General features: G+C 46.4%; 1 protein-coding gene across 1 annotated transcript in view; it reads left to right on the top strand.

Annotated features, from left to right (window-relative positions):
- The window catches only part of SLC6A15 (solute carrier family 6 member 15), a 314,347-nt gene that overhangs the window by 165,660 nt on the left and 125,892 nt on the right, over positions 1 to 22,795 (top strand). The window contains exon 5 of the mRNA XM_086919649.1: positions 9,496 to 9,677. Within this exon, the coding sequence (XP_086775775.1) occupies positions 9,496 to 9,677 (182 nt within the window). The remainder of the gene's footprint in view (positions 1 to 9,495; positions 9,678 to 22,795) is intronic.

Here is a 22,795-nt window from a genome sequence, read left to right as displayed (position 1 = left end):
TGGGCGATAGGCTAGGATGCTAGAAAAGGTGGTAGTGGGGGAGAATTCTAGTGAAAAGTGGAAGCTCTCACAAGTTGGTGAGGTGGTGGGGGTAATACGGCATTTATAGCTGTCTCGATAAATGATGGCCAATCCGCCACCTCTCCTGGTCTGGCGATCCAGTCTTTTAAGCGTGTATCCTTTTTGGGTGGCCCATACAATAGTCGGATCGTTATCTGTGTGAAGCCACGTTTCAGTTAGGAAGAGAGCTTCAGGTTTGAGCTACTCAATCAGTAAGTGCAGTTCGGTATAGTGTTTGCATAAGGACCTACAATTAAGGAGGAAGCTGGGAAAGAGTGTTTGTAAAGCACTGCTACTCATCTGTGAGGGTCTTACAGTGCTTTTCAAAATATCTGGTGGGTCTACTGGTTAGTCAACAGGAATGAATACTGCCAGTGTTAAATGTAAAAAACACAGAGACTGTAAACTTACTGAAGAATGTTAACTTTGGAAGAAAATGTTTAGGAAGTTAGACTGATGTATTAAATTAGAACATACATCTTTGTTGTGGTTTATTTTATTCTCTTAAGAGCAAATTTGCTAATTTTTCATACAATGCAGCAACTTTGGCCTGCGTTGCATGAAAGGGAGAGAGCTGAACAACACCATATTGTCCAACATATGGTCCCATATCATTGTACCCCTATGCTGGTGCACTTTAGGCTTCCTGTGCCAAGCACACCACCTTGAACTGTTGTGAATTTGTGTGTGTGAAGGCAATTGTTTGGATGGAAAAGCCCTCTGCATGGTAATTGATGTGCACCTCTGCCCTGATTTTTGTTCTCATGGGCAAACATGGACCATGCGTGTGCACCATGATGTACACCTGTCTCACAGATTGTGGTCTTGTTGGACCAGGAGAGGCATCTAATTGCTTCGCTCATAGTGGTGGAAGGTTACTGTCTTCACCAGGAGTTAAGAAACATGAGCGCGGTGGTGGCAGTGTACAGTGTGGTGTGCAGTAGAAGTGAACTGGTCTTTTTTAACCTGCACCATTATCGTGAGGCCTACAGGGTCACTTACCTTTGTAAAGTTCTGCTGCTTTGTGCTTAACTCACTTGTGGCCTACATCAGTTACATTTGAAGTGCTGTGCAGTGCAGCAGTGGTGACTCCAAACTGGTTGTATGTGTACCTGGGAATGGTAAAGAGCAGGGTTAGAGCAGTACTGTGCAGTTCATGCATGGTGAGTGCATGTACTGGGTGTATGTGCACATGCGAGAAGTATAATACATGAAGGGTGTATTGTTGAGCAACATGTGCATGGTAAATCTATGGGTTGGCTGTATGTCTCCCTACAAGTAACACTATACAGGAAGGCTACAGTACTGAGCAGTCCACACAGTGTGAAAAATGTGTGCTATGGCACAGAGCTTACTAGGAAGTGAAGTATTAACATAACAATAGAATCATGTGCTTTCATGTTTCCGAAATCTCTCTTAGTGAAGAATGCCCAAATATATTGTAAAAGTTACTTTGAAGTCCTGATAGACTGAGACCCAGTATGTTTTTGAATGCAGTCTTTTGCACTGCTTTTTAACTGAAATCAGAACGAACCTGAAATTTCTCATCCTACTCAAAGGAAACATTTGCCTTTTATTCTTCTGAAACTACTTGAATAAGAACCCATAACCAACTGTAAGACATATTAAGCCAACATGAATGTTACTTGTCTAGTGAGTTTTAAAATGCACCACAGGCCACGTATTGTCCAGAAAAATGGATCATCTTGGTATGCGGAGTTTCTCAACAGTGAAGGGGAACCACAAAAGGTATTTTGACCCAGGGTGTGAAGATGGCTCTGTCCCCATTGTTCAAAGTGTTAGCCCCCTGCCAAAGATTTGGCCTAATTGTGCCTATGCACCAAGTAGAATAAATAGCTCCTCAACACCACTAGACCAAGGAGATTTAAAGACCTCCTGGTTACCATGCACTGCTGGGCTGCCTACAACCTAGCGCACAATTGTTTGTATCTCTGGAATCACCCTCCATGCTGTGGAAGAAACTATTATGACTGTGTACTGGCATGCAGTGCCTAATCTGCAAACTAATATGTAGCGGGACAAAAAGGATTGCTTAGAAGCCTGCGGCTGGCGCTGTCAAATGTCGGGGTAATGAATACCAAGGCAATATAGTCCAGATTCCACACCATGCCTCTTTCATCCACCACCTGACACCCCATGCCCCTTTATTTCACTCATGAAGGTTCCTGCTTTCTTGTTTTTACACGTTTTTATATCTTTCCCGTTCTACTTTTTTCTCCTTATATGTTTTCACACTCATGCGTCATATGAAAGTCTAATAAAGGAAAATAAGTGCCGGTCCACAGAAATAAGTGCAGGTAAGTCCCACCTGCAACCACCGACTCATATTCAGTACTGCTGGCAGGCATGCATGATTTGAAGATTCGAATGTGTGGTGATGGAGAATATATACTCCTCTGGGCTGATTCAAGGTGTGATTGATATAGTCTCTAACCAATGGCTAAATGGTGCTCCCCAAAAAAGACAGTGAATAAAGAGGGCTACCCCACCAACCGCTGTGTATATTGTATGCAGCAGGGGTTGGAGACAACAGTCCTATCAAGAGATACCTACAACATAGACTACAAAACCGTACGTTCAGGTCACATTTGCTTTGAGTCCAGACTGGACCAATTGATGGACAGAATGCAGCACAATATCAAACATTCACCCCAGTACAGAGATCTGGGCCTAAATCAATTGGTTTATTGCTCACCATGCCTTTCCAGTACAGACCCAGCCATGTGCAAATCAGTCTTGACCCTGTTCCCTATAGGAAGAGTCCAGCCCGAACTGCCAGGCCAGGTATTCCCTGGACTGGAAACCAGCATCCTGAGACCGGTTGAGGGGCATCACCCCTCAACTGCCAGGCTAGCTTTACTCCAGTGGCATGGAGTGCACAGGACCCACATCTGGGCATACCAGTCCCACTCTGGGTGACAACTGCAAAATGATGGACAGAATGCTGCACAATATCAAACATTCATCCCAGTATAGAGATCTGGGCCTTAATTAATAATTTTTGTGCTCCCCATGCCTTTCCAGTTCAGACCCAGTTATATGGAAATCAGTCTTGACCCTGTTCCCCAGGGGAACAGTCCAGCATGAACTGCCAGGCAAGGTCCAACCTGGACTGGAAAAAAGCATCCTGGGACTGGTTTCGGAGCATCACCCCTCATCAGCAAGGCTAGCTTGACTACAGTGGCATGGCGAGCACAGGACACACTTCTGGGCATACCGGTCCGATTCGGGGTAACAAATGCAAAAAGAATAATTGATGGATAGAATGCTGCACAATGTCAAACACTCACCCCAGTACAGAGACCTGTGCCTAAATCCATAATTATTTTGCTCCCCATTCCGTGGCTTGAAGGACAAAAGAACAATAGTATAACCCAGATCTTTGTGACTGGGGTGAATGTTTGCATTGTTCAGCATTCTGTCCATCATTTGTTCCTTTTACATTTGTCTCCCTAAGTGGGAAGGGTATGCCCAGATGTGGGTCCCATGCTTACTGCGCCACTGATTTCAAACTAGCCAGGCTGATCAATCAATCAGGGGCTTTTAAAGTGCGCTACTCACCCGTGAGGGTCTCAAGGCGCTGGAGGGGCGGGGGAGGTGCAGCTCCGGATCAGCTGAAAAGCCAGGTCTTGAGGCTCTTCCTGAAGGTGTGCAGCATAGGGGAGTGTCTGAAGTTGATTGGGAGCTCATTCCAGGCCTTTGGAGCAACATAGGAGAAGGCTCTTCTGCCTGCTCTGGTTGTGCAGAGGCACGGGGTCTTTGATGAATGGTAATGCCCCAAAACCGGTCCCAGGATGCTTGTTTCTGGTCCAGGGAAGACCTGGCTGGGCAGTTTGGGCTGGACAGTTCCCATGAGGAAGACGGTCAAGACTGATTTGCATTTGGCTGGGTCGAAACTGCAGTGGCGTGGTGAGCAAAAGAATGATGGATTAAACCCAGATCTTTGTGACTAATGGTGAATGTTTGCATTGTTCAGCATTCCGTTCATCATTTGTTCCTTTTGCACTCAAAAGATATATAACACATGCAATTCATCCTTTTCAACATGTGAAAGTGACTACAACTGCCAGTCCTCAGTACAGATGATTCAACCATCATAGTAGATAAAATCACATGTGCCAGAGAGAAAAACTGGCACAAAACCATGAAAGACTACGATGTTGGTAGATTTGTACTAGTAATTTACTGCTACTTCAAATGATGCAACAATCATAGTAGATGAAATCACGTAATATCTGAGAGTACAGTGGTAGTTTTTTTCTGCCCGTAAAGATGATGCAACCATCGCAGTAGACCAAACCACATTCTGTTAGAGAAGAAAAAGTTACACCTGTTCTTCCTGCAGACCTAATCTTTCTTGTTCATAGCTACGTTATAAACTGCTGAAGAACTGCTAGCAGTGACCGCATCCTTTCCCCACTGCACAGTACAAGCTCAATTGCCATATACCATTTTGTGTCGGTGTATTTTGGAATACCCAATTCTATTGTATGGTGTTTGTGAAAGAAAGTTGATACTTCTCCAAATAGTCCTTTTTATTTTATGGATCAATAAACAAGGAGGTCCCACAAATGACCCTGATTGGGTAATGCGTTCTTATAGGTGCCCAACGTTATGTCTTTGCAAATACCAATCACACATTGTTGTACTTGGAACTTAAGACTCTATAAGTCTATACGGCGGCCAACACTTAGATACAAACAATAATTTTCTGTCGGTATTATCAGAATTTAGAGAAGGACAAGACATTCAGGTTTTAGAAAAATATAACAATGTATATTTATTTCAGTGTAAAAAAGTCGTTCGCAAAACACAAGTAAAAACAATTTATACAGTAGCTAGTTTAAAAACATGGTTAAAAACATTCAGTGATGTCAGCAACAAACAAGTAATTCATACATTAAGTTTATACACAACAGATTTATCAAAAAATGTTTTACAAGAACAGGGGTCGACGCAGCGTTTCGGTTTTGGGAAACGATTGGAAACCTTCTTCAGGACCAAGTTCTAGGAAGAAACATACAATTACTTCTTTTGCGTATGACAGATATTAAGTGCATATACATAGAGTTTTCTCTTTTTTACAACAACCTTCTCTACCTAAAGCATATCCTTGCAGTTATGGAAACGGAACGCTTGGTTTTTATTCTTAGTGGGCCATGACCTGCGTAACTGGGTTAAGTACAGATATTGGTATTTGTAAAGAACATATTGACTTAGAAGCGGGGCATGTCGCTGGTGGGTGTCAGAGATTGGTATATATAATATAATTTATCTCTGCGGTAGGGTTAGCAGTGATTGCCTTAATGTCAATTAAACTAGTTAGGTGATTCTGACATATCTAGGTGTGCTACACATAGGTAACTCCTTTTTAGTCAAATGTTGAGTAGTAGATGTCTCTAACTCAATCTAGATTATTATTTAATCAGGCTGAATTACCTTCAGTGTAAAATGCCTTTCCTCTCAGTCATTCAGGGGAGAGTTACTGCCCAATTATATTTTTGGGTTTCAACTGGGTTGCATATTGCCAGGTCTGCATATAATACGTATTTCCTATGGAAAGATGGTAATGAGAATGTTCACGTTAAATACCAACCATATATAGTGTCTTGGATAAAGGTATAAGTAATTGATTGCATCTACCTTGTAGTATCTCTCAGGAGGTTCTTACGATAGAGGTAGGAGCCACCGATATGTATAATTCATAGGGCTGAAAGATAAGTCAATAAGGAGTGCTAAGTAGCGTTTTTTTGGGCTTGTTACACTTTTACCAAAATACAGAAGTATGGGGTATTTGACTTACCCAGGTTTTTAATTGCTGGATCCCCAATCCAACACAACCTTTTCGTATGGCGTTGTGTTGATGAGCGCTGCTTGACAATACTGCGCTGCTCCTTGCTCTGGGAGTGAACAAGAGAGAATGGAGTGTTGTAGGTTACTACCCCAAGTCTGTAGTTTATGGTTTGTCCTGATACTTAATAAGCATATGTACTTCTTATTTCTATTTGGGTTCTAGATGTGGTAAAGAAAATGCTATTTATCTGCAGTTCATCAATAAATTCAGTCCTATAAAACCATGATCTTCTGTGTGATAAGCTATGTTTAAGTGGCTAATTTAATATGCATTTGTACAGCCTTGGGCGAATTTTTATCCATTTTCATGACTAGTTGTCAAGGCAAGCCTCCTTAAGTATTTACTTCGCGTTGCCTTGATCTATTGTCGGGTATATGGCATTATTCTTGTAAATTGAAACTACCATAGTCCAACCTTGCGTGTAATTCAATTAATGTGTATAGCCTGATGCTAAAAACGAGCATTCTTGGTGTATATACATTGTGTTGTAAATCGGTTACCTTAACCTATGTTCTGTTATATCTAAAAAGGGTGCACCGCTGAATATGTGTACCCTCGCCCCTCTCTACGTGATTTTTTAGCTCCATGTATGTCCGAGAGAGATTTAATAAACATTCCTACAAAACGGTACCCAGGTCATCTTCCTTGTATGACCTCAAATAGCGGTACGAATTTAGAAGCTACGGGGACGCGGGGGTATTTGACCTAGTCCCGGGAAACGGAACAGCTGGCTTACCTTTGTATTGAAATTCGGCCTCCCTGCTCCTACCGATAACGTCCTTCCGCGGTCTGCAATAGACGGATGTATGGAGATGGTGGCCATCCCCGTCGGTTTTATGCACCGGCGCTTGTGATTGGGCGGCAGATAGCTACCATATGATTGGCTCTGCGGCGGTCACGTGTGCGCGATGTTTGTTTACACCCCAAAGAGTTTTTTTATTTATTTATTGAACTCACAGCATACGTGCAGAAAAATGTGCTTGATTTTTATTGCTCATGGTCAAACAACGTGTGATTTTTGTGCACACTGGCCCACATTCATTAAGATCCTATGGTTAATGAATGTGGGCCAGTGTGCACAAAAATCACACGTTGTTTGACCATGAGCAATAAAAATCATGTGTAACGAACGGACACTCTGGTCTAGTAATAAACAAATATACGTCCACTTTACCTATGTGCATTATACCAATAAGCACATTTTTCTGCACGTATGCTGTGAGTTCAATAAATAAATAAAAAAACTCTTTGGGGCTACTTAGCACTCCTTATTGACTTATCTTTCAGCCCTATGAATTATACATATACTTCTAGCTCCTACCTCTATCGTAAGAACCTCCTGAGAGATACTACAAGGTAGATGCAATCAATTACTTATACCTTTATCCAAGACACTATATATGGTTGGTATTTAACGTGAACATTCTCATTACCATCTTTCCATAGGAAATACGTATTATATGCAGACCTGGCAATATGCAACCCAGTTGAAACCCAAAAATATAATTGGGCAGTAACTCTCCCCTGAATGACTGAGAGGAAAGGCATTTTACACTGAAGGTAATTCAGCCTGATTAAATAATAATCTAGATTGAGTTAGAGACATCTACTACTCAACATTTGACTAAAAAGGAGTTACCTATGTGTAGCACACCTAGATATGTCAGAATCACCTAACTAGTTTAATTGACATTAAGGCAATCACTGCTAACCCTACCGCAGAGATAAATTATATTATATATACCAATCTCTGACACCCACCAGCGACATGCCCCGCTTCTAAGTCAATATGTTCTTTACAAATACCAATATCTGTACTTAACCCAGTTACGCAGGTCATGGCCCACTACGAATAAAAACCAAGCGTTCCGTTTCCATAACTGCAAGGATATGCTTTAGGTAGAGAAGGTTGTTGTAAAAAAGAGAAAACTCTATGTATATGCACTTAATATCTGTCATACGCAAAAGAAGTAATTGTATGTTTCTTCCTAGAACTTGGTCCTGAAGAAGGTTTCCAATCGTTTCCCAAAACCGAAACGCTGCGTCGACCCCTGTTCTTGTAAAACATTTTTTGATAAATCTGTTGTGTATAAACTTAATGTATGAATTACTTGTTTGTTGCTGACATCACTGAATGTTTTTAACCATGTTTTTAAACTAGCTACTGTATAAATTGTTTTTACTTGTGTTTTGCGAACGACTTTTTTACACTGAAATAAATATACATTGTTATATTTTTCTAAAACCTGAATGTCTTGTCCTTCTCTAAATTCTGATAATACCGACAGAAAATTATTGTTTGTATCTAAGTGTTGGCCGCCGTATAGACTTATAGAGTCTTAAGTTCCAAGTACAACAATGTGTGATTGGTATTTGCAAAGACATAACGTTGGGCACCTATAAGAACGCATTACCCAATCAGGGTCATTTGTGGGACCTCCTTGTTTATTGATCCATTCTCCCCTGTCCCGGAACTGACAGTTAAGGGGGCCTCCTTCATTTTTATTTCTTTTTATTTTATGAACAACTTGTTTCAACATTCAGTACCGCTGATCAATGGCAATGCCTCCATCAAAGAGAGGATATGCTACAAATATCGAAGATCCTATATTTGCCACTCTCTTATTGAGGAAGCATTAGACCTTTGGAAAATGTGGCTGTTCTGCTGCATGTCCGAGGGAATCATATTTCTTTTGAAAAAGTTGTCCCACCTTGGCTTCTACCTTTTTCGGTAACTTAATAATGCTATAACAGTGCAATATGTACATGGGGAGAACATTCACTTTAGCACTGACAAGTGTAAAATTCTCATTATCAAACCTGCAATTTTATTAAAACGGTTTGGTGCTAGTATTTCCTTATTAACTGATTTGTTCAAAGAAGTAGTTTCGCAATAGCATGGAACACAATATAAATCAAAAGAAAAACCATAATACATGAATACATTATTAAATGGAAGGACAATCTCCTGTTGCCTGGGTAATGTACATGGGTGGGTAAAACAGGCAGTGTTTTTTTTCTTTGGAATATATCCACGTGTCCATTAAAGTTAGTTTTCCGTAGCATTAATATCACCTAACATACTTTCACTCCTCTGTAGGCTCTATGTGGCTTTCCTAAATCCCATAATGGGATAAGAAGTCTTTTTGCTGAGGTCTTCTTCAGGGTGGTATTATTTGTTAGTATGTGCGACACTTTCAGGTTGCTTTTTCATTACAGTTCTGAGAGTTCCACTACTTTTGTTCTGAGCTGGATGCAGTTTACGTCTGCTATATTGTTTTCTGGTCTATCTTACCCTGACAGAGGCAAAACCTCCAAACAAGCTGCACAGCCTCTCTTATGGTACTGACACCACTCCTAGCGTGCTTCAGAGAAGAAACCGTCTTCCAAGCAGCCAGATCATACCTTCCCATGATTCAAACTTGTGATCTGTAGCTTAAATCATATGCCAGCAGCAAACGTTTAACACTGAGACACCTGGGTAACTAATATGTCATACAGCTCCATTCTTTGCAGGAAGGAATTTCTGTGTGTGAATTGCCTATGTTTTTTTATTTCAGTTGTGGAGCCAGAATGTGAAAAAAGTTCAGCAACCACCTATTTCTGGTACAGAGGAGCCCTAAATATTACCAATTCAGTATCTGAGAGTGGAGGTCTGAACTGGAAAATGACAGTCTGCTTACTTGCCGCCTGGGTTATGGTTTGCTTAGCCATGATCAAGGGCATTCAGTCTTCAGGCAAAGTGAGTACATAATTCAACATTTTTCAAATTATAGTAATTTTTCATGAAATACTTTAATTGTTGTTTGTTTCAATTTGCCAGATGGAGTATCAGTTTTAGGATTCTACAATGGAATTTCTTCGTTTTTCCTTGCATCTTGCATGCAAAATTTAATGTTGGAGTAGTCCAATACAAGAAACATATGATAAGTGCATATACCTGAACACAAAATTAAATGAGGTCCCCGAATATTACCATTAAGAATTTCTGATTTTTGCTCGACCACGCCATGTATTAGCTGGTTGAACGTCAACCAAAACAATATCCTTCACTTACATAATTAGCTTTTCACTTCGTATGACACAAAGTTGCCTGCTGTTGCCACGGTCAAAGTAAAATGCATGGTTTGATCCTCAAAAAGAAAAGAAAAATTACCTTGTGTCTACAAATGAGTTATTTTTCCTTTGCTTCAGTGCTGGTTCTAGTCAGTATCTTGTCGCTTCAATCTTTCCTTAAAGGCCCTTCCGTTGCAAACAGCATTGGGTATTGAAATGCAGTTAACTCTACTGCAGACTCCGCAAACCATAATGCCGGATTTTTCCAGATACATCTAGCTGGGGTGTCGGGATCGACTGGACTTTCTTTTGTTGCCATTTTAAAAGTCAACCTGGAGATTGTTAGTCCAATACTTGTCTGCCCATGTCTGTTTTAAAATAAGTTTTCTAATATAGTAATATCATCTTACTTTCCAATACTGCGAATTGATTTTTGAAAACATATGTACCACCTGGCATTAGAGTTACCATTTTTAAATGAGATCTTGTAAATAGACATTACATTTAGTCGGCTTACCTAACCTTACAGTGGTAGGAGAAGTGGCATTATGCATCCTTTGACCACTGATGAAATCTCAGGGTTGAACTGTACCCCCCCCCCACCTAGCATAGGACCACCACACAATTTCTGATGAGTGGCGAAAGAAGGATAATGATGGAAACTACAATCAATCAATCAATCAATCAATCAGTCATTTGTTAAGCGCACTACATAACCACGAGGGTCTCAAGGCGCTGGGGGGAGAAGGTGGGGGCTGCTACTGATCGAACAGCCAGGTCTTTAGTATCCTCCTGGAGATCAGCAGGTCTTGGGTCTGTCGTAGGCTAAGTGGGAGGGTGTTCCATGTATTGGCGGCGAGGTGGGAGAAGGATCACCTGCCGGTGGTTGTTCTTTTGATGCGCGGGACGGTGGCGAGTGAGAGGTCAGCAGAGCGTAGCTGGCGGTTGGGGGTGTAGAAGGAGAGCCGCCTGTTGAGGTAGGCTGGGCCAGTCTTGTGGAGTGCCTTGTGTGCGTGGATTAGGAGCTTGAAGGATATCCTCTTGTTGACATGGAACATCCTCCCACTGAGCCTACAGCAGACCCGAGACCTGCTGACCTTCAGAAGGATACTAAAGACCTGGCTGTTCTATCAGTACAGAAACTAAACCTGCATATATCTTATATACTGAATCTGGATATAAAAGCCCTGTTGACATTCTGTTCATAGCTGTCTTCATGAGCTCTGAGAGCAGAAGTGGTAAAGCTGAGCATAAATTACACCTGCTACCACAAGTAATGTCCATGAGTAACAGTGCTTGGGAAAGTAATAATAGCTTACGTATTTTTTGTGTATGTGCTATGTGTTCTTTGCTGTAACTAGCGTATGTTGTTGTATGATATATTTGGACATCAGGGGCGTACTTTGGTCGGTAATATTGGGGTTGGGTGAGCTTCAGATTTGCCAACAATCACGCTGGGAAATAATCTTAAACTACAGAAGACGGTAAGCAGGGCGCGGAAAGGGTGAGGAATGCTGATTGATAGTGATACCAAGTGAGAGAAAGCACATTAGTTTGTGAAATAACCAATATTTTTCAAGCCTTTCCAAACAGGGAGTGTGCATACAAATTCCTGGTGAAATCCGACAGACACCTCACCATATGTGACTAAAAGCAACTGTTCCCAACTATTTATCACAAAATACATTAGAGGAGTGTAACACCCCTCACCGCCTGAAGCTATGCCTCTGCGTGTCTTACCAGCCAATTTCTCTTCTAAATATCGATATTAACCTATTCACTGGCATTCTGGCAGCTCACCTAGGCCCCCTTCTACCAAACCTCATTGCCCTAGACCAGGCAGGCTTTGTGCCCCATCGCCAATGTAGCAATAATGTATTGATAATATGAAACGGCTCCTACATTTATTTGATAAGGCCCAACACTCAAACCAAGATAGAATGCTCTTGGCTGTAGACGCCGAGAAAGCATTTGATCGTGTTCATTGGCCATAACTAACGGCTACAATTTCATTTAAGACTTGACCAACGCATCTGTTTGTGGGTTCTCAGTAAATGCAGCCATCCGGTCGCAACTGTTAGGGTGAATGGACAGACATCAGCCTCTGGCCCAGCGAGTAAGTGGTAATAATGGCATTAAAGGGATTCCTTTTGGTGTGGAAGAGCACACCATCAGTTTGTATGCCAAGGATGTCCTAATGGCCCTGGAAGAACCGTCCACTTCACTTTCGGCCATTTTGAATGAACTGGAGGCTTTCGGAAAAGCGGCAGCATTCCGAATGAATGTGCACAAATCCCAAGACCTTAATCGTTCTCTCACACTGCCCACAAAGATGGCCCTTTTCCACAGTCATCCGATGCAATGGGCAACAACTTACATCCCCTACCTGGGTATACAATTGGCCCCTACAGCCCAGACAACTGGATCCCTCAATTATAAAATTCTACACCAACAGAGCAAAATGGACTTAACTAGATGGAAGCCATATCGCCTCTCTTGGTTTAGTCGAGAAGCCGCCATGAAAATGTTGATCCTGCCTAAGATCTTATTCAATTTTCAGGCTTGGCTGATTGATCCCCCTACTGGTACCATCCAAACCCTGCAATGTGACCTGAAATGCTTTGTGTGGGCCGATGGCGGCTCCAGCGCGCAGAAGGAGATGAGATACACCCCCCAAATGGGGGTGGCCTGGGCATCCCGCATCGTTTACGCTGTTATCAGGTGGCACAACTTTGATTCCTACTTGCTTAGTCTCGCTAGGAATCTGAAAAGCATTGGCTTTTCATGGATAGGGCAGTGGTGGGACAGCGTCTTTGGAAGATCCCCTGCTTGAATAAGAGTTCCCGTACAAGAAGCTTCTATTTCTCCCCATTACTAAAACCTCTCTAGATGTTTGGGATCGAGTGGCCAAACGAGGTGGCCTAACTTTGTTCCCTTCCCCATTGACACTGATTGTTGATAATGTGAATTTCACCCCAGGACTAAATGCAATAGCATTCCAGCATTGTCAACGTGCTGGATACCGGTCCATAGGCTACGTGTTCAACGAGGAGGGTCCCCTGCCCTTTCAACAACTCCTATCCGACTATGCGATGCCTGAAACTGAACAGATGCATTCACTTCAGACTCGGCACTGGTGGATGCATTCTGCAGTTTGTCCTGGGGTGCAGCGCTCTATTACCACTTTTGAAAAGTGGCTGGTTACTAAGGCATCGGACAGATGCTTCCCCCCTGAACTCTACTTCCTCTTATGCCCACCCACTGCACAGGTCAAGTCGACAAGCCAGCGGTGCTGGGATTTAAAGACTGGCTGAGCACTGAACTAGTAGGAATGGGACGAGATATAAAATTGCATGTGACACACAGTCAAGAACACAGCCACTATCGAAAGGACTACCAAGATTGCCACTTGGTGGTACCTCACGCCAGTTCGCCTACATTGGGGTAATCTCATGTGCAAACCCAAGTGCTGGTGTCGCTTCAGTTCCCAGGGCACCTTACTGCATTTAATATGGTGATGTCTGAAACTCACCTCTTACTGAACACAATTATTATATGATTTAGACAAGCACCTGAACGCCCACCTTCCTCGATTTTCTGCCCATACCATTTAGGGGTTGTCCAATGCACTCTTCTTCCTGCTCAAACCCCATAGGGGATGCCTGATTGGATTAGCTTTGGGGCCAGCCCTACAGAATATCCTGACACACTAGGGTGTGAGACAGATTCCTACAATCAGGGTTGGCTCCACCGCCTCTTGTACATACTGGGGTTGGAAATGTTGACCCTCACTCTCTTGGCAGAAGGCACTTCATATTCTGAGCTCTTGCATCCCTTTATTGCTTTATTATCCTCCAAATTCTGTGAACTCACCAGCCCCAGATGCCTTAGTCTTCTCCGTTTAATGGAGGCTTCTGCTAAATCCAGCCAAGAGTGTACTGATTAGGATGCCACCTCAAGACATGTGAGACCACATTATTTACTATATTCTTTAGCACAGTGGTTCCCAGGTGAGAGGGGGGAGTTTGGGGACTGTAATGTTTATTCATATTTGTACCATGGATGCTGAACGATATTCGATTACGGTAACACTATAATTTTTCTGTTCCGAAAATCAATAAAGAGATTTGAACCATAAAATCCTAATTTATGGTGAAGTCAGATTTTAAATTACAATTCTGAAAATGCCACTTTTAGGAAGCTGGCATTTTCTTGCCTTAGCCATTTGATGCCTGCATCCTGACTCTGGTCACATGACTGGGTGTAGTTGGTAGTTGAACTTTTTGTATTCCTCCTTGACAGCCACAGAAAATGAGAGCTTAGGTGTGACTGGATGGGCCATCACTGACAGGATTACAACACTCTAATCCCAATCTCTCTGACTGTTTCAAACAAACTACAGTGGTGGCTGACAGTTCCTATAAGCAAGGTTACTTTCCTTTCTCCTCCAATCCTTCAGACAATTACAACGGATGCCAGCAGTCTCGACTGGGGAGCCATATTGGGGCACGCTTCAGTCCAGGGTCTAAAGATCTAGACAGAATTCATCCAACTGGAGGGAACTGTTGGCACTTTACAGAGCACGGTTGTTGTTCTCTCCTCAGATCCAGAACTGTCCAGTACAAACAAGAATGGACAATCAGGTGGCAAAAGCCTATGTGATCCATCAGGGTGCACCATATCGCCCCTGAAGGTGCAGGTGTATCTGGCAGAGGAGATAGATATATGGGCCAAAATGAACTTGATGTATCGAACAGTGATTTATTTTCTGGGTAGGGAGAATGGGCTTGCCGATCTCTTGTAATGGTTCTTTCCCTCCTTGGGCTCCCTGTCTCTCTCTTCTCTAATAATTCAGGAAATTGCTTATCAGTTGAGAAAGTTGTAGCTGTATCTATTTGCCTCTTCCCAATGATGCGCTACTGCACTACTCCATTGTCAAGAAGCCTGGGACTGGATGCAATGAGCTTTCCTTGGCCTCAGACAATTTTATATGCCTTTTCCCTGTTCTTGTCAAGAATCAGAGGAAAAAAGTTGAGATCCTGCTAGTAGTTCCATCCTGAGAAGGCAACCATTGTATCCAATCCTTCTCCATCTAGCAATCCAGCCTCCTTGGATCCTCCCGTTGATCCTGTCATCTCTCTGATTTCCCATTTTGCCGTTCACTTTGCTTCATTGACTGTCTTTGGGGGCTTATAAATTGAAAGGAAGAGGTTATAGTCATTACGTTTGTTGTCTTATAGTGCCACCTCTATTCATAATTCCAGAAAACATAGCACACTAAAGCTTTCCCTGCGTCATTGGGGCAACCTTTCAAAATAGTGCTCATCCAGTGGTTTACTTTCAGCCTCAAGTGAGGGAGGTAGCATTTTAGAATTTCTGAGAGATGGCCGCAATTAAAGCCACTTGAGGCCCTTCAATATTGTTGTTTGGTTCCCTAGCTTCTAGGTAACTGCCTGGTTTTCATGTAAAACAAGCACTGGCGTTGCCAATAGGTCTCGCAGTAGGAAAGTTGGAGCTATTACAATTGCAAATAACAATGCCTTTTATTTTTGTTTTCATTTTAAAAACATAAAGGGCTTTGTCATTTACAAAACCAATAGCTCCAACTTTCCTGTGAGTGGCGTTGCGTGGGTGAGTGGCGTTGCGTGGGTGAGTGGCGTTGCGTGGGTGAGTGGCGTTGTGTGGGTGAGTGGCGTTGCGTGTGTGAGTGGCATTGCATGGGTGAGTGTGGCGTTGCGTGTGTGAGAGTGGGCTTGCTTGGGTGTGAGTGGCGTTGTGTGTCTGAAAGTGGTGCTGTGTGGGTAAAAGTGGCACTGCGTGGGTGTGAGTGGATTTGCGTGAGTGAGTGGCGTTGCGTGGGTGAGTGGTGTTGCGTGTGTGAGTGGCGTTGCGTGGGTGAGTGGCGTTGCGTGGGTGAGTGGCGTTGCGTGTGTGAGTGGTGTTGCGTGTGTGAGGGGCGTTGCGTGTGTGAGTGGCGTTGCGTGTGTGAGTGGCGTTGCGTGTGTGAGTGGCGTTGCGTGTGTGAGTGGCGTTGCGTGTGTGAGTGGCGTTGCGTGTGTGAGTGGCGTTGCATGTGTGAGTGGCGTTGCGTGTGTGAGTGGCATTGCGTGTGTGAGTGGCGTTGCGTGGGTGAGGGGCGTTGCGTGGGTGAGTGGCGTTGCGTGGGTGAGTGGCGTTGCGTGGGTGAGTGGCGTTGCATGTGTGAGTGGCGTTGCGTTTGTGAGTGGCGTTGCGTGGGTGAGGGGCATTGCGTGGGTGAGTGGCGTTGCGTGGGTGAGTGGCGTTGCGTGGGTGAGTGGCGTTGCATGTGTGAGTGGCGTTGCGTGGATGAGTGGCGTTGCGTGGATGAGTGGCGTTGCGTGGATGAGTGGCGTTGCGTGGGTGAGTTTTGTTGCTTGGGTGAGTTTTGTTGCTTGGGTGTGTGGTGTTGCTTGGGTGAGTGTGGCATTGCGTGGGTGATAGTGAGATTGCGTGGGTGTGAGTTGCGTTGCGTGTCTGAAAGTGGCACTGCGTGGGTTGGCTTTGCGTGAGTGAGTGGGTGAGTGGTGTTGCGTGGGTGAGTGGCGTTGCGTGTGTGAGTGGTGTTGCGTGTGTGAGTGGCGTTGCATGTGTGAGTGGCGTTGCGTGTGTGAGTGGCGTTGCGTGCGGGAGTGGCGTTGCGTGTGTGAATGGCGTTGCGTGTGTGAGTGGCATTGCATGTGTGAGTGGGGTTGCATGTGTGAGTGGCGTTGCGTGTGTGAGTGGCGTTGCGTGTGTAAGTGGCGTTGCGTGGGTGAGTGGCGTTGCGTTGGTGAGTGGCGTTGCGTGTGTGAGTGGCGTTGCGTGGGTGACTGGCGTTGCGTGGGTGAGTGGCGTTGCGTGGATGAGAGGGGGACTATTCCACTTGCCAGTCAGTACGCCTGTAACTCCGCTCACCGCGCCTGCATTCTACCGCTCTCCCCCGCCGCCGCAGTTGCCATCGCGGTTGCAGAGAGGGGGGAGCGAAGGGGGCAAACTACAATTCCCAGCATCCCTTGCTGGGAGGACAGACGGGACGCCCACACCAGCGCCACTTTCCCGCGCCCGGAGGCGCATATAGAGGCGGTGCTCCTGCTGAGGAGCGGGGGACTATTCCACTTGCCAGTCAGTACGCCTGTAACTCCGCTCACCGCGCCTGCATTCTACCGCTCTCCCCCGCCGCCGCAGTTGCCATCGCGGTTGCAGAGAGGGGGGAGCGAAGGGGGCAAACTACAATTCCCAGCATCCCTTGCTGGGAGGACAGACGGGACGCCCACACCAGCGCCACTTTCCCGCGCCCGGAGGCGCATATAGAGGCGGTGCTCCCGCTGAGGACGGGGGACTATTCCACTTGCCAGTCAGTACGCCTGTAACTCCGCTCACCGCGCCTGCATTCTACCGCTCTCCCCCGCCGCCGCAGTTGCCATCGCGGTTGCAGAGAGGGGGGAGCGAAGGGGGCAAACTACAATTCCCAGCATGCCTTGCTGGGAGGACAGACGGGACGCCCACACCAGCGCCACTTTCCCGCGCCCGGAGGCGCATATAGACGCAGTGCTCCTGCTGAGGAGCGGGGGACTATTCCACTTGCCAGTCAGTACGCCTGTAACTCCGCTCACCTCGCCTGCATTCTACCGCTCTCCCCCGCCGCTGCAGTTGCCATCGCGGTTGCAGAGAGGGGGGAGCGAAGGGGGCAAACTACAATTGCCAGCATCCCTTGCTGGGAGGACAGACGGGACGCCCACACCAGCGCCACTTTCCCGCGCCCGGAGGCGCATATAGACGCGGTGCTCCTGCTGAGGAGCGGGGGACTATTCCACTTGCCAGTCAGTACGCCTGTAACTCCGCTCACCGCGCCTGCATTCTACCGCTCTCCCCCGCCGCCGCAGTTGCCATCGCGGTTGCAGAGAGGGGGGAGCGAAGGGGGCAAACTACAATTCCCAGCATCCCTTGCTGGGAGGACAGACGGGACGCCCACACCAGCGCCACTTTCCCGCGCCCGGAGGCGCATATAGACGCGGTGCTCCTGCTGAGGAGCAGGGGACTATTCCACTTGCCAGTCAGTACGCCTGTAACTCCGCTCACCGCGCCTGCATTCTACCGCTCTCCCCCGCCGCCGTAGTTGCCATCGCGGTTGCAGAGAGGGGGGAGCGAAGGGGGCAAACTACAATTCCCAGCATCCCTTGCTGGGAGGACAGACGGGACGCCCACACCAGCGCCACTTTCCCGCGCCCGGAGGCGCATATAGACGCGGTGCTCCTGCTGAAGAGCGGGGGACTATTCCACTTGCCAGTCAGTACGCCTGTAACTCCGCTCACCGCGCCTGCATTCTACCGCTCTCCCCCGCCGCCGCAGTTGCCATACCGGTTGCAGAGAGGGGGGAGCGAAGGGGGCAAACTACAATTCCCAGCATCCCTTGCTGGGAGGACAGACGGGACGCCCACACCAGCGCCACTTTCCCGCGCCCGGAGGCGCATATAGACGCGGTGCTCCTGCTGAGGAGCGGGGGACTATTCCACTTGCCAGTCAGTACGCCTGTAACTCCGCTCACCGCGCCTGCATTCTACCGCTCTCCCCCGCCGCCACAGTTGCCATCGCGGTTGCAGAGAGGGGGGAGCGAAGGGGGCAAACTACAATTCCCAGCATCCGTTGCTGGTAGGACAGACGGGACGCCCACACCAGCGCCACTTTCCCGCGCCCGGAGGCGCATATAGACACGGTGCTCCTGCTGAGGAGCGGGGGACTATTCCACTTGCCAGTCAGTACGCCTGTAACTCCGCTCACCGCGCCTGCATTCTACCGCTCTCCCCCGCCGCCGCAGTTGCCATCGCGGTTGCAGAGAGGGGGGAGCGAAGGGGGCAAACTACAATTCCCAGCATCCGTTGCTGGGAGGACAGACGGGACGCCCACACCAGCGCCACTTTCCCGCGCCTGGAGGCGCATATAGACGCGGTGCTCCTGCTGAGGAGCGGGGGACTATTCCACTTGCCAGTCAGTACGCCTGTAACTCCGCTCACCGCGCCTGCATTCTACCGCTCTCCCCCGCTGCCGCAGTTGCCATCGCGGTTGCAGAGAGGGGGGAGCGAAGGGGGCAAACTACAATTCCCAGCATCCCTTGCTGGGAGGACAGACGGGACGCCCACACCAGCGCCACTTTCCCGCGCCCGGAGGCGCATATAGACGCAGTGCTCCTGCTGAGGAGCGGGGGACTATTGCACTTGCCAGTCAGTACGCCTGTAACTCCGCTCACCGCGCCTGCATTCTACCGCTCTCCCCCGCCGCCGCAGTTGCCATCGCGGGTGCAGAGAGGGGGGAGCGAAGGGGGCAAACTACAATTCCCAGCATCCCTTGCTGGGAGGACAGACGGGACGCCCACACCAGCGCCACTTTCCCGCGCCCGGAGGCGCATATAGACGCGGTGCTTCTCCCGCGTCGTGGGACGTGCGCGGCCGGCGCCGGGCTGAGCCCGGGCAGAGGGCGGGCCACCTCCCTTGGCCTTCAAAGAGGAGGTAAAGCCACTGATTGACCATTCCACTGACTTTTACATCTGGCTAGATACTGTTACCCATTCCTATAAGGGAGTAGTTACATAATATATCCCTCTGGTTGAACTTATGCCCTAAGATACAAGACGGGCATGCTATCGTCAATGTGGTACGAATGAACGTATAGTACAGTTGTTATTTTTTTTTATACAGCTCAGCTTAAACATACCCCTACTAGCATGGAACCCCCTTCTAAAACATCTAGTACAGCGCTCAATCTCCCTTGGCTAGATGATTTAAACAGTATGTGTAATATCAGGTATACCCTTGTTACATCACCCCATCCGGTAACTAACACCAGCCCGCTAGCCCGCAGCGTTAGTACACAGGGGTCTCTACCGACACCCATAAAAGTAAATGCAAAAAGTACAACTCCCGTTAAGGTCACATCTGGTAAAAGGAAACATGACGGGGTGGGAGAAAGTGGGTCCCAAACCAAAACATCAAAACTGTAGAGTGCGTCATCAGATATAAACCCGCCTGTTATCACGGCTCTGTTAACTCCAGAGATGGGCAAAAAACTAGATGATCCAGCATCCTCTCCCCAATTGGTTTTACTGACCATGATTGAACAATTGATCAAAACTATTATCCATCCCCTGATCGAAAAAATTAACACCTTGGGGGATAGACTGACAGGGATCGAGGAAATTGTTAAACTCAATCTGGCACAATCTTCCCACACTGTAACATCTAAGTGTTCACCCCATGCTGGTCTTCTTAATTCGCCCAAACAAACTATGCAAAACACAGTTACCCCAACACAAGTAACAGTCTCCACTACTGTGTGCCCACTTGTCCCTAAAGCACCACCCATACCTGCCACAGATCGCAATGTCGAGCCTAGATTAAAATGTATTAAGATTCCTCGTATTAATCTTCCCTCCAGAGGCCGCTCCATTCGTGTCCATCCTATCGGGGGTTCCTCCTCTGAAACATGGAAAATCTGAGAGAACCAGCGATCTGCTAAATAAAGTCAAGTTTTGGCTATCGAAAAATAGACCCTTACCCCATAACCTTGATGGCAGGATAGTCAGCGTGAGGAGAGTGGGATGGTTGGGTCCCCTTCGAAAAGATATCTGTGGCGACCTGGTTCTAATCAGATTTAGGAGCAGACAAGTTGTCCCCTATCTCCAGTCTTGGCAGCCCCAAGAAGGTGATGGTCCTATAACAACTTGGGACCTACATGACTTTTACCCAAGTGAATCATATACCCCCTTCCGGAAACAAACTGCAGATCACAACACTAAGTTGGGTTATAGATCCTGCCCATCAAATGAGCGCAGTTTCCCCTCCTTTAATCGATTCTTTTTTCCGCAAAGCAGTTTTAAGTATAGCAACCTACCTCAATTTAACCCTTTCACGCCATATAATAACTGTCAATATTAGGCTGGTGCATACTGTGTAAATTATTCAGACAATAATAACTATTGGGTTAGCTAATTCTATTTAACCTATTGAGATTATGTTGCTTTTTAAAATGTATGTTGTTTGTTAAATTATGATTGTATTTTTTAAACTGTATGCTTTTATGGTTTGAAACAAAATCGAATAAAGCTAATTTTGATTGATTGAGTGGCGTTGCGTGGATGAGTGGGGTTGCGTGGGTGAGTTGTGTTGCGTGTGCGAGTGGTGTTGCTTGGGTGAGTGGCGTTGCTTGGGTGAGTGGCGTTGCTTGGGTGAGTGTGGCATTGCGTGGGTGACAGTGGGCTTGCGTGGGTGTGAGTGGCGTTGCGTGTCTGAAAGTGGTGCTGTGTGGGTGAAAGTGGCACTGCGTGGATGTGAGTGGCTTTGCGTGAGTGAGTAGCGTTGCGTGGGTGAGTGGCGTTGCATGTGTGAGTGGTGTTGCGTGGGTGAGTGGCGTTGCATGTGTGAGTGGCGTTGCGTGGATGAGTGGGGTTGCGTGGATGAGTGGGGTTGCGTGGATGAGTGGGGTTGCGTGGATGAATGAAGTTGCGTGGATGAGCTGCGTTGCGTGTGTGAGTGGTGTTGCTTGGGTGAGTGGCGTTGCGTGGGTGATAGTGGGCTTGCGTGGGTGTGAGTGGCGTTGCGTGTCTGTAAGTGTTGCTGTGTGGGTGAAAGTGGCACAGAGCCTTTGATGTGGCCTGGCGCAGGAGAAATGCTGCTGCTGCTAATTAAATATAAAAAGTGTTTAGGGACTCACTGGCTGCCGAGAGTAACAAGGCACCTTGACGCCCATTGGGCTAAGTTTGCGCATGATAAGACCCCTTTTATTATTTTTATTAGGCAGTGCTGGGAGGGGGGCTGCGCACCAACTGAAGTGCTCTGGTTGCACGGCCTGCGGCCGGCCGTGTGAAGTGATAAGCCTTTGAAGTACACAGGCATGCTGTGACGGAGGTGTGAGAGGTCTGGCAGGGAACAGATGGCCTGGCTGTGAAGCAGGGGGCGGGGCAGCGCTGGGGAAGCCTGTGGGAGGGTGCTTGATGCCTTTGATGTGAGGAGGGAGGAGAGCCTTTTGCGAGCCTGCAGGAGAAATGCTGCCGATGCGCGTGCATGTTTAATCACGTGATTCACGTGAACTTAAAGAAAACCGCGGCTGAAAGCCCGTGGTTTGAAGAGGATTTTGGCCACTTGAATTCTCGTTCCCTCAATGCGCTTGCGCGCATTGTAGGTCACGAGACCTAAAAACAGTGGTTTCCCTTGGGACCTACCTCTGGAATTGTCCTTCCTGCAAGGTGCTCCTGTTGTGCCCCTTATGGCAGTTTCCCTGAAATGTCTTAACTTGAAGGTATTTTTCCTTGTGATAAAATCTTCGGGGCATAGATTGGTGCTCTCCTCTATCACAGTCACTATTTTTGTAAAAAGGACAGTTTCCTTTTAGAAGGTGGAATTTCTTATCCTCTCCTTTGAATTGGACAACAGAAGTCAGCACCCAAAATAAGGTAATAGTACAAATGAGTTTTACAGCATTTTCAAATGCAAAAACGGCGGTGCAATGCACTACAAAAAAAGGGAGGCAATAACGTTACCAATAAATAGTGAAACCACGTGTTACTCCTATAAAGACCACGTGTAACGGCATACTAATTATTAAATGCACAAACTAATGAGCGGGGCTTATTAGTATTCTGTGTTTGCATTCTAATGCAAAAGCTGATTTATTATGCTAATATTATAAAAGTAGCAGTGTCCCATTTTGTAAATGCAGTGCTCATGAATGTTGTTCTGTTTTCTTAAATACTCTCATTATTTTGCATGGAAGGTTTCTCAGCAAATGCAGGTGCTTTGTGTGCTTGTGCTGCTG

This window comes from Lissotriton vulgaris, chromosome 1_1, assembly GCF_964263255.1.
Source record: "Lissotriton vulgaris chromosome 1_1, aLisVul1.2, whole genome shotgun sequence".
NCBI classification, from domain to species: domain Eukaryota; kingdom Metazoa; phylum Chordata; class Amphibia; order Caudata; family Salamandridae; genus Lissotriton; species Lissotriton vulgaris.
The sequence above is the reverse complement of the archived record's forward strand: the minus strand, read 5'-3'. Positions and strand labels throughout refer to the sequence as shown.